General features: G+C 37.8%; 1 protein-coding gene across 2 annotated transcripts in view; it reads right to left on the bottom strand.

Annotated features, from left to right (window-relative positions):
• LOC126481697 (laminin subunit gamma-1) overlaps nucleotides 1-13,358 on the bottom strand; it is a 1,171,409-nt gene that overhangs the window by 20,334 nt on the left and 1,137,717 nt on the right. For both annotated transcript variants that reach the window (XM_050105645.1, XM_050105646.1), the window contains one exon: nucleotides 8,906-9,016. In XM_050105645.1, the coding sequence (XP_049961602.1) occupies nucleotides 8,906-9,016 (111 nt within the window). The remainder of the gene's footprint in view (nucleotides 1-8,905; nucleotides 9,017-13,358) is intronic.

Here is a 13,358-nt window from a genome sequence, read left to right as displayed (position 1 = left end):
ATCCTGGATAATAAAAGTACCTTCATATGTTGTTAATGAGGTCATTTCAGTTGAATGAAGGGGGTGACAGTCTCACCACTGTATGGAGTTATTTATTGGTTTAGTATCTGAAAAATAGTCGACAAGATTGTATTCTATCAGTACTTCTCTTCAATATGAACATTCAAATTATCAACAAGAGGGCTAGTTTGACAGACAATCACAATGGTGTGAAAATTAGGGACAGGAACCCTAACAGCTTCCAGTATATTGATGATAAGAATGTAAAGCTCATAGAAGATATGTTGATATATTCACATTTTGGTACTGATTTTGGCAGCTGAGAATGTAACAACAAATTTGTAGTAAAGTGGATTATGCCAAAAAGTGAGTCTGAAAGCATTATAGTGAAATTTAAGCTTGAATGTTCTGTTCATATGATGAGAAATTCTACTTTTGAAAAGGCTGTATTGCTAACAGTGGTAAGTGGCAAATATGTGATGATACGCCAATTGCATGCAGGATGTGCACCATCAAAGCAAATAAGGGCCTGACAATTCCAGAACTGAAAGAATATGTACAGGACAGATCAAGTTGGGGATACAAACTCCTTAAAGTGACTGCTAGTTATACTTCACTGAATGAGTAAGTGCTGAGGAAACAGAAATATTAAAGTTCATCGACTTTAGAATAAGAACTTGAAAAGCAGCAGAAGGAGTACCTGTAGTCAAAATCATGGGTTATTTGTTTCATTAGTGGAACAAAATATTAACCACTGCAAAAAGAATGACTGTCAGAGCTTAACGTGTGATCAATGTTCCACTCATTACAGATGGAATACTGGCTTGAATGGAAGATTACATGACTTTTGGGACTCCTGCTGGATGATATTGACATCTTGCCACAATATTTTAGTGACAACCACTCAGTGATCTTCAGTTGAATATTTTACACTGGAGATTGTTGATGCATATCACTAAATTTATACAAAAAATTACTGTGGAAGCACGAGTACATAGGTTCCCACAGCATGAGTGCCCTCTTTGAATATTGCTTCAGGTACATGTGTAATGGTGAAACTGCATGTGTGCCCTTTGCCAAACTGCTAATCCACAGAGTTAAAATTAAGATGTCAAATTAAAAATTAACCATACAGACCACACATTAATTGGCAGACAGGCAAAATCAAAAGGAAACTACACATTAGCTTTTGGTCTCAGCCCTAGTCAGAGATGGAAACACACACCACACACATTCATTCGCACAAGCAATCACACCTCACACACAGCACCGCCATCTCCGACAGCGCTCAGGTCGGAATGTAATTGGTACTGGTTGCTTTTAATATAAGTATCATGGTAAGAGTCCAACTATTAACCCTTAGCAGAACTAGTATTTCAGCTAAGTGAAAGGAATATATTTCACTTAAAACACTTAGATATTTTACCTAAACAAGAGAACATTAAACAAAAAGTGCAATTTCCAGAAACCATTAATATTTTAGAGGTCTTGAAAATTGACTGCTGAGTGCCTTAGAGCACCCACTTCCAGGAAATGGGGAGGTGTGCAGCCCTGGACCGAATTTGCCTGATGGATTAATGATGGGGGGCAGGTATGCCAGCCAGCCTGGAAGTGGTTTTTATACTGGGCTATCTGCCATGTCCTGCCCCACATACTTGATGCGCAAACATTTTGTAACAATATGTAACATTTTACCATGCAATTACACTAGATGCAGTCAGAAAGGAGTCATTCCATGTCAAAGGGAACAATATTAAACAGTGTCCCCACTCAGCCACCTCCAAATCTAATGAAATTTAGTGTGAAGGTTCTATATGGTCTTTGATGCTTATATACCAAATTTCAGTCCAGTATCTTCAGTGGTCGAAATTTTAGTGGCTTTTAAACAGAGGTTACTCATCTTCACATCAAGTAGAAAAGTGCAAATGCCCGAAGTTTGCTAGGTTTTCTTAAAAGTTCTAGCAAACATAAGGTCATTTGCTTCAATGTACACAAACAACTTCTTATGCTGACTCACACCATGACAATAATTATGGATTAGCCACACCTAATTATAGATACAAGCCTCTAAAGTGGCTAAAACATTCATAGTGCTGTTCTGAGAGCCAAGGTTTGACTGACCACTCCTACTTTCCATATGAACCAATCATACCAAAACTTCAGAGTGCTATTCCAACCTATGGTGTCTATATACGGATCAAATTCAAATAACATTGCATGCCCAGATGAAAAGATACGCATTTACAAAGTTGGCCAAAATTTTCTACATGCAAATTTTAGGTTATTTTTGGGGGGGAGGGGGGGGCTGTATGTCAACTGTGTCTTGTTGAATCCTTTTTTTTCTTGTCACAGCTGGAAAGAGCATGCTTTAAGCTTTCAAATCTATAATGTTTAATTTCTGTATCTTGCATACTGATGAGTAAGAATGCCTATCAAAAATAGGGAAAATTGATTATCAATAAATACAAAAAGTTAATACAATTTGAAGTTGTAAATAAAAAAAAGTGTAATTGTAGTGTCTATTAATAGTATGAGATTTGCCAGTGGTTTGGGGAATGTAATTATTAAGAAGTGTTTGTACATTATTTTACAGTACAGAATATAAATGTAATAAAACCTCAGAAAATGCTCTTAAGATTATAAAACCTAGAAGATCATAATGGAATGCTATGTTGCTTTAGACCATTTTAACCTAACAATGCATGGTGGTGTATATATGCATTGGCACTCAATTTCATTTGGCATTATAAAGCAGCAACAGTTTTTTAAAGGCTCTATCCTTGCAGCAGTGATACACTGCTGAATCATCACTTTCACTTGTTGCTTTCATTACTGACAATTTTCACAGTTTCAGTCTTCCGTGAGTGTAATCTTTGGTGTTGACATTATACAACCTTAGGTTTGAGTCCTGAGTGTTTGAATAATCAATAATCATTGTTGCAGCTGAAGGTAAGCACTAAAACAGTATTTTTATACCCTAATTTGCATATTTTATATACAAACAACACTAAATCTGCTATGCTTCAAACCAGGGTATTCATGAGCTATCAAAATTGCTTGTTATAGGTTAATAAACTATTATATAAAATGAACCAAGAGACCCTTGCGCCCTGCTACTTTGGTGGATCAAATGGAGCTGACAGTCATAAGTCATCGCCATTCCATTATGGCAAAAGTCAGCTACAGTCAGTTAAGGAAATGTTGCCAATGACAAGGAGCTTCTACAACATAGATGTGGGCTTTATATTAGTGAAGATACCCAAATTTTTTCCTGCTCTAATACCTTATCGATAACAAAATTTCAATTCCTGCACAAGACTTGCTGCAACCCACTTGGTAAATAAAAACATTTAACCAAGAAACCTTTAACACCAGTAACCATTGCAATGTCTGATAGGTTGAAGTTTCAGGCTAATGAAGTTTTTAAACCTGGTCAGAAAATTTGTACCAAACATAGACATGAAGTGACCCAAAAAGAACCATCCCACCATGATAAGCAACAGTCACCACCCACTGAGGAGGTTTACCATTAAAGCAACAATGGATCAGCAAAAGGAATTCAATGGGATATATATAGTGCAAAGTTCTGAAAGCCCAAGGCAGCATTACTACGGTAATTGTGACTGCTACTTGTGTGAGCCAAGTAGATATTGCTCAAATACTAACAGAAGGGTGCCAAAAATGTAAAGATATGGACAGCTTAATTGAAGAATTTAAGAGTAAGCTTCAACTTCAAGCAATTACAGTAAAGTTCAAATTTTGACCCTGGTTCCAAATAGCTGAACTATTGAAAAAAAAACGGCTAAAGAATTTGCTGTTTCAGCTAAAATGGTGAAGAAGTCTAAGAAACTAAAGATGGAAAATGGGATTTTGGCAACAACTGCAAACTGAAAAGGGAAAAAACTCGTTGATGAAGTAAAAAATAATTCCTCCCATTTTTTGAAGATGATGAGTTTTCTTGTTTATGCCCGGGCAAAAAGGATTGTGTTACAGTAAGAATAAACAGGGAAAAGATTCACAAACAGAAATGCCTGCTCCTTTGTAACCTGAAAGAAATGTCAATTGCTTATGTTAAGCAATGTGGAAATCAACTGAACTTCTCAAAATTTTGTGAGCTCTGGCCGAAATGGTATACTACAGCTGGTGCCTATGGATCACATTCATGTCCATCCAAGATTTGATGGGAAAAAAAAAAAAACAAAAAACAAAAAAAAAAAAACAACTGAATGCAATTTGGAATCAAAAGATTGTATGCTGCAGTGTTGTGGGGAATGTCCAGGAAATGCAACTAGAGGCTTTTCTTGAAGACACTTTTAAAGACTATGACCCTGAAGAAACAATGGAATACAAGCAGAGGATCCATACTGACAGAGACACATTGGGGACATGTCAGAGAACTGTTGAAGATTTCATGGAGGCACTGATTTTGAAAACTACTGATTTAAGAAGCCATCACTTTGTTTCAAAACACCAAAGTTTATACCTTAAGCAGCTAAAAAGAAATCTTGCAGAAAATGAATTAATTATATTGATGGATCACACTGAGAATTATACATTTGCTGTTCAAGATGTGCAAGGATTTCATTGGGAGAATAGTCAGGCCACATTACATCCATTTGTTGCCTATTTAGGTGGCAAAGAATGTCAGAGTATTAGCATTTGTATGATCAGCAACTGTCTCCATCATGATACCATTGCTGTTCATGCCTTTCAAATAAAGTTAATATCACATTTAAAGACCAAGATTGAAAACATTAAGAACATTTATCATGTTAGTAATGGTTCAGCTACTGAATATAAGAATTTCAAAAATTTCATCAGTTTATGCCTGCACAAAGGATTTGGCATTTACTGCAGAATGGAATCTTTTCTGGAACAAGCCATGGTAAATTGCCTTGTGATACCACTGGGGGAACAGCACAAAGACTAACTGCCCATGCTAGTCTGCAGAGGCCCTTAGACGGCCAAATATTGACTCCATATGATTAGTTCAAATTCTATGATGATGGTATTCCAGGCATAAAGTGTTTTTATGTACCAAAAGAAGAAATTAAAAGAATTGAGCCTGATCAAGAAACAAGGTTTGCCATGGGAATTACAATATTTTAAACAAGAGAAAATCATCAGTTTAAGCCAATCAATTGAAATCAGCTCAGAGTAAAGAGAGTTTCCAATGATGCAACAGCATTCACAGTTAATGCTTTCAAAGCAGATGAAGAAATTCTAGCAATATCAATTGCAAGTTTACAACCAGGATAGTATGTTTCATGTATGAATGACAATTTTTGGTGGGTTGGAAATGTGTGTGGAGTTCCACATGAACAACAAGATGTCCTCATCAGCTTTATGCACCCACACATTTCTGTTTGTCCCTTCCACTGGCCAATTGCTAAAGACACCTGCTGGATTTCTGATAACATATTTTCATGACTTTAGAAGCACCATCAACATCATCATCAGGACTAAACAGAACAGTTATCCACAATCTATCCTTGACAGAATTGTAGAACTTTTTAACCAAAAATGGAAATGACTCTTTAGTACTTCCGTTTTGCAAGTTTGCTGTGTTGTGTATTATACTTGTTTTTATGGCATGTGTTGAATTAATGTTTGAAACTGATTTATATACCCAAATAACAAGATTAATTATGAGACTTAATGAGCAAAATATTTCACTGCTCAATCTTCTCGATGTGCTAAAATAATAACTCCTGACACATATTCTTATTCATCAATACGCAATATCCAGAAATTAAACAGTATAGCTTTGAAAACTTAAAGCGTGATCTTTCCATCTGTGGCAAGCAAAAAGGATTGAACAACACACAACTGGGACATCTTCCGCCAAAAAGACTCAAAAATTTCCATGTAGTAAATTTTGGCCAACTTTGCAGATGTATATCTTTTCATCTAGCCATCCAATGGTAATTAAATTTGATCCATACATGAACATCATAGATAGGAATAACATTCTGAAGTTTTGGTGTGATTGGTTCATATGAAAAGTAGCTGTGGTCGGTCAAACCCCAGCTCTTAGAATAGCGCAACAAATCTTTTAGCCACTTTAGAGGCTTATATCTATACTTAGGTGAGGCTAAATCCATAATTATTGCCATGATGTGATTCAGAATAGAAAGCTGTGTATGTACATTAAAGTAAATGACCAAATGTTTGCTACAACTTTTAAAATAGCCTAGCAAACTTGACACATGTGCACCCATGTATGTGATGCGAAGGTGAGTAACCTCTCTTTAAAAGCCCCTAAAAATTCAACCACTGAAGATACTGAACTGAAATTTGGTATGTACTCATCAAAGACTGTATAGAACCTACACAACACATTTCATTAGATTTGGAGATGGTCAAGTGGAGACTTGTGGTCCCCTTGCTGTGGAATGACCCAAAGAGTACATGGATTTCTCCCTGGGGAGGGGAAAAGGGGGGGGGGGGGGTGAGATGGGACTGCCAGCAGCTCTAAAATGTCTTTTGAAGCAGTGACCCCATCATAAACAGCCTATCAACAAGTATGATTGGTTCTCCATGAAATAGGAAAAGTACCATACGACCCCATACCCGGCATTGGCTGGATGAAGGGCACTGGACAGGAAAGGTGGTCATGGAAACTAATATTAATGAATAGGAACTAGAATAAAACATTCTGATATGCATAAAAAATTGAAATGAAACAAAAATAGAAATTCCTGGTTGGAGCAATACATAAAGTAAGAGAAAGACAACCACTCACCTATAGCCGAACAATGCCTGGAGCACAGAAACGTATAACAGAAAACAGCATTCAGATTAGCTTTCAACCGATAGTCCTTTTTCTAACAAAAGTACACAAATTCACACCCACAACCACATAAGACACCTAAATACACACACCAGTGGCCACCACAGTGAAACTAACTACTGATACTCTATTACTGAAAGCAGCTGTCTGAGCTGATGGAGGTGGGGAAGGGGGAGGGAAGGACAAGTAGGGGGTAGTAGGAAAGAGGCAGGTCTGTGGACAGAGGAATCAGTGGCTGCACAACAAGACAAAAAGTATGTAGAGGGAACAGCCAACAGAAATGTAGGATGAGGGAGAGGGGGGGGGGGCTGAAGGAGAGGGAAAAGGAAAGGTGAAAATGAAGAGGGAGAAAGGGAAGGGAGAGATGGGGGAGAGAAGAGAGTGAGTGAGGAGGGAGGAGAGAGAGATTGGGGGAGAGGAGGGAGGGAGGGAGAGAGAGAAATAGAGAGAGAGAGAGAGAGAGAGAGAGAGAGAGAGAGAGAATGCTCACACAGGGGGTGGTGGGAAGAAGAGTGGTGGGACAAAACAGTGCATGTCTTGATGGATAGAGAGTGGTGTGGGAGAAGGAAAAAAAAATAATAAAAAAAAGAAAGGGGGGGGGGCAAGGTAAGGCAACTGGGAAATATTAGCAGATGTTTAGGTCAGGGTGATAGTTAGAGCACAGGATATATTGGAGAAACAGTTCCTGTGTGTGTTGTTCAGAGGAACTTGTGCTGGAAGCATGTATCCAAATGGTTCAAGTACTGAAGCAGCTGTTGAAGTTATTTGTGTTGTGGTGTGCATTATGTTTGGCAACTGGATTGTCGAGCTTGAGGTCTGCCAGAGTCTGGCAGCATCCATCCATATGAGGAGACAGTTAGTTACTTATTGTTCCCTCGTAGAATGCTTTACAGTAATTGCAGCATACCAATATATAATATGGCTGCTTCACATGTGGGCCTGTCTTTTATTGGAAAGGAAATGCCTGTGACTTGACTGTGGTAGAGGGAAGTGGGACGGGTAAATGGGACAGATCTTACACCACAAGGATATGACCCATGGGATGCAGGACTGGGAATAGGATTTAAACAGGGATGGATGAGGATATCCCGTAGGTTGGGTGGCCACTGGAACATGACTTTGGGAGATGTGGGTAGGATATCCCTCATCTCGGGGCACAATAAGAGATAGCTGAAGCCCTGGTGGAGGATGTGGTTGAGCTTTTCTAGGCCACTGTGGTACGCGGCCATCAGAGGAGTGCTGGTCGGTGGCTGGTTAACAGGTTTACTGGTGTCAGAGGAGCAGACAGCACAGGAGATTTGTTTGTGGATGAGCTTTTTACTTCTGACAAACGCCTTTTTGGCCAAAATCTTAAATGTAACAGTAGTCTTTTCACTGTACCTGTCTGTGACTCAGCAACTCCTCTGTGTGGCGAGTAGCAATCTATCCTTTACATAATATTGTTGTTATCCCATCCAGGACTTTCTGTTCTTTGAGTTTGCCAAGTGTTAGTTGATTAGTATAGATCAAAATGCATCAATTTAGCAAACATATCTCACAATTGTACATTACATGACAAACCTCAGTAAGCATAAACTTATACATTTCTGTTGCAGCTTACACATGAATACAAACACATGCACAGTGGATTCTACTGAAAGAAAACGCCATTTAAAAAGTAAAATAGGAAATTAACAATAAAAAATTAGCAGCTTTTGAAAATAAGAGACTGTTGTAATAATATACGTGCAAGTAGTTGTTGTGTGAGAAGCAACATATGATTGTCTGCATTATTGTAGTAGCAGCAGTCTATGAAGAAGCTATCAAGCTGGACATGCAGCACTTTCACACATCATGTTCTGTCCAGCATATATGCAAGTGAAGCTAATGTACTAGCTAATCCTTATTACATAAAACTTAACATCTTCTAAGGTCTAAAACATCGATCTTCATGCAAGATTTATAAAATGAAAAATATGTATACCTGCACATACAAACTGACCTCACCAGAACTAACTGAGTGAGTGTTTCAAATATTCAGGAATGAATGTTATGTGCTGAACTTTCAGAAGCACTGTTTCCTACATACATGACAAGAAAAGCATTTATTTATATTGTATTCATATGCTCTACCTCAGATTCTGTTGTTGATCAACAGCTTGCTTTGCCAGTTCGTATGCCTGTGTTGAGGTGTTGACAGCTTTCTCAGCTATCTGTTTGATAGCATTGGCTTCTTGTTCATGGCTATAACAATAAACAAATAAATAATTGTTGCTATAACTACAAAATAAAAATTTTAAGATTCTTAATACATTGGTTAAAACAGTTCTTAGCCTATGAATAAATTGCAAACCATAAAGAGCAATGTAGGTTTCTTTTGACAGAAATAAACTGGGGCTGTATTCTTGTAAGCTAATAAAGTCTGCTGCAGTTATCTTTCCTTTTGCTTGAAACACAAAGTAATTTCCACATTATGAATAGTGTTGGAACATTTATTACACACACAACACAAATATATACCAGCTGACTAAAATTTAGTCATGCAGGTGTGTAAGTATGTACCGTGTGTGTGTGTGTGTGTGTGTGTGTGTGTGTGTGTGTGTGTGTGTGTGTGTGTGTGTGTGCATACTCTAGCTGGAAAAAGGATTTATGCAAAAGCTAGCAAAGTTTCCCACTTATCTCCTTAAATTCTTTACATTCCACCAGGGCTTTCCATTTTTGTTTGTATAAAATTGCTAACAACTTATTATTTTAGAAGCACAAATATAGAAAGTTTACCAAACTCTTCCTTACATATTTTCTAGTAGAGCATTACAATAAGAATTTAGGATTTTTTAATCACTCCTGCAGCATATCTCAAAAAAAAAAAAAAAAAAAAAAAAAAAAAAAAAAAAAAAAAGTCTGTCATCTCTGCCCAAAAAAATGCCCAAACTCTTTGCCTTTACAAATGTCTGCTTGTGTCTGTGTATGTGTGGATGGATATGTGTGTGTGTGCGAGTGTATACCTGTCCTTTTTTCCCCCTAAGGTAAGTCTTTCCGCTCCCGGGATTGGAATGACTCCTTACCCTCTCCCTTAAAACCCATATCCTTTTGTCTTTCCTTCTCCTTCCCTCTTTCCTGACGAGGCAACCATTGGTTGCGAAAGCTAGAATTTTGTGTGTATGTTTGTGTTTGTTTGTGTGTCTATCGACCTGCCAGCGCTTTTGTTTGGTAAGTTTCATCATCTTTCTTTTTAGATATATATATATATATATATATATATATATATATATATATATATATATATATATATTGGATATGTGTGTTTGTGCGAGTGTATACCCGTCCTTTTTTCCCCCTAAGGTAAGTCTTTCCGCTCCCGGGATTGGAATGACTCCTTACCCTCTCCCTTAAAACCCACATCCTTTCGTCTTTCCCTCTCCTTCCCTCTTTCCTGATGAGGCAACAGTTTGTTGCGAAAGCTTGAATTTTGTGTGTATGTTTGTGTTTGTTTGTGTGTCTGTCGACCTGCCAGCACTTTCATTTGGTAAGTCACATCATCTTTGTTTTTAGATATATATATATATATATATATATATATATATATATAGATGAAAACATTACTCTCAACAGAGCACTAAACCATACAAAATTATTTATTTTAAACCAGAAACTGTTTCTACAATTCTAATTCTGTGAATGCATTTTATGCGCTGTGATCAAAAAGTGACAGGAATTTTCGTTTTTCTTAAGGTATCTTTATTTATTCATCAACATCAACTTTATCCCCTTCAAAGTAATTTTTGTTTTTCTTAAGGCATCTTTATTTATTCATCATCAACTTTATCCCCTTCAAAGAACCCCCCCCCCCCCCCCCCCCCCCAGAAACAATACACCTGTTCCAGCCTTTTCCCAATCTTGGAAACACTTCAGGGGCTCATTTTTCATTAAGATATTCAGCTCCTACACTGATTCTGTTTTTATCTCATCAATGGTGGAAAACGATGTCCTTTCATGGTTCTCTTAAGCTTCGGGAATAGAAAGAAGTCACAGCAGCCATGTCTGGTAAATACAGTGGATGAGGCACAATTCTGGTCATTTTATTTGGACTGCATCATATAAATGGTGCACAACTTCCAGCTACAACAACAAAAAAGTTAGAACTTGTTTGGTATATTTTTTCTCACTTGTACATGATACTGCTACACATGTTGGAACATGTTTTTATTCCTAAAATGCTGTAACTACAGTCCTCCTATACCATTGTTTCAAAATGAATGTTGCAAAGTGTATTGGTCTGACGTTTTTCTTCACTGTGATAAGAATGCCATAGTGTGAGACAGTTAATTAAAAGAATCACTCACTGGCATACTGTATGTGATACTGTTCCTGTCTCAGGTCACCTATGTCTACACCTTTACTCCACAAGCTACCTTACAATGTGTAGCAGAGGGTACTTTATGTAACACCCCTATTTCTCCTGTTTCAGTCATGAATGGTTTGGGGAGAACAACAATTGCTGGTAATTTTCTGTGTGGATTCATATGTCTCCAGTTCTACCTTCAAAGTCTTTTAACGAGACATATGTATGAGGAAGATATTTATTTATCAACTGACTCTTCTAAGAGCATATGCTCTCAAAATTTGACAGTAAATGTGTGATGCAGAATGACTTTCTTGCAGCATCTGCTATGATGCTTTTGTCCTCCCTATTTTTCCATGTACAAAATGTGCTGCTCTTCTTTGGATCTTCTCTATTTCCTCTATCAATCCTATCTGGTACTAATCCTAGAATTATTAGCAACATTTAAGTATTGGTTGAATGAGGGTTTTGTAAGCTACCTCCTTTGTGGATGAACTATATTTCCTGAGAATTCTTCTATTGAATCTCTGTCTGGCATCTGCCTTATCTGTGATTCGTTTCATGTGATCCCTTATCTGTGATTAGTTTCATGTGATCCTTCCACTTTAAGTAGCTCCATGTGCAGATTCATGGATATTTTTTGGAAGTAACTTCTCCCAGTGATTGGAGGACATGCTACTGAGCACAGCATGCTCAATTTCAGTGGCTGTTTCACAATCATTCCTTCTGGATCCTTTTTCCCAACACCAGCTTCTGTGAACTACACAGATGGGAGTTGTCCTTGAAACACACCTTTTGTTCCCGTAACCCTTCTAGGCTCTACCTCCACTAGCCTCCACTACACACACATTTTCCATCAGACCCCAAAGTGTCCTCATGTCACCAACATTGTGCACCACATAAACTTACCAGTGGCATAGCCCTTATGTCACATTCCTATCCCATGCAACTGCTGCCTATTCCTACCCTGTACACACCACCTCTCTCAGAATTATCAGCCCTCCCAGTCCCTGCCACCTTTCTCCCTTCTCCCACTCTACCCCACACAATCTCTCACCCCCAATAACCTGCAGAACTGCAGGCCTGGCATTGTGTATTCAGCTGACATATATCATTTCATATTTCAAATAACAGCTTGAAACGGAAAATTATGCAAACAATAAAACTATTCCATGTAGAAAGTCCTTTATCTTCAGTGACTGAATAAGGCTAAAGGCAAAAACACTAGAAATAGGCACACAGTGTAACGAAATTCAAATGTGCACAGACAGACAGGTAGTAAATTCAAGATTATGTTATTGCATATGGTGTAATAAAAATAAAAGGTGTACAGTTAGACTGCACACTAGATACAAAATGTATATTTATGTATGGTGCTACTGTATTTAAAAATGATATACAGCAATTACACGAGGGGTAGTGAAAATAAACTTGACTTTTTTAACTTATTTATTCACATTTTAAGCATAAACCTTCAGTTCCCTTCAAAGTACTCTCCACTTGCACTAATACACTTGTCTAATCTTTTATTCCATTTTTCAAAACATTGTTTAAATTCTCTTTTGTGATACTTGACATCGCCTCTGTCGTCTTTTACTTCATCTCAGCAACATTAGTAAAACGCTTTCTTTTCATGTCTCTTTTCATTCTAGGAAACAAAAAAAAGTCACACGGGGCAAGGTCAGGTGAGTAAGGGAGATTGAAGAACAGAGGTCATACTATTTTTGGTCAAGAACTGTCATACAGACAGAGCTGTATGAGCAGGTCCATTGTCATGATGGAAAAACCAGTCACCTGACTGCACAAATCAGGTTGTTTCTGCTGCAAATTGTTGTGCAATCTTTCCAAAAATTCCAAGTAGAAAGCCTCGTTAACTGTCTGACCCTGCAAAACAAACCTTGAATGGATGACTCCTCTCATATTGAAAAAGAAATCAGCATTGCTTTAATGTTTGATTTCACCTGATGGGCCCCCTTGGGGTGAGGCAACTTGAAATAGATGGTTGCTTTGATTCAAGAACACAAGTATAGCACCAAGTTTAGTCACCTGTGATAATTTTTGAAAAAAACATTTGGATCATTTTGGGACTCTCCTTTCAAAGCACAACATGCTTACACATGACCTTGTTTTTGTTCAGTGGTCAGCAGTCGTGGCACAAATTTGGCAGCCACCTTCTTCATTCCCAAATCTTCTGTCACAGTTCACCGCACTGACCTCCAAGTCAGTCCCAACAGCTCCACAATT

Source organism: Schistocerca serialis, chromosome 5 (genome assembly GCF_023864345.2).
Source record: "Schistocerca serialis cubense isolate TAMUIC-IGC-003099 chromosome 5, iqSchSeri2.2, whole genome shotgun sequence".
Taxonomy (NCBI): Eukaryota; Metazoa; Arthropoda; class Insecta; order Orthoptera; family Acrididae; genus Schistocerca; species Schistocerca serialis.
Note: the sequence above shows the minus strand (reverse complement) of the source record. Positions and strands in the feature narration are given on the sequence as shown.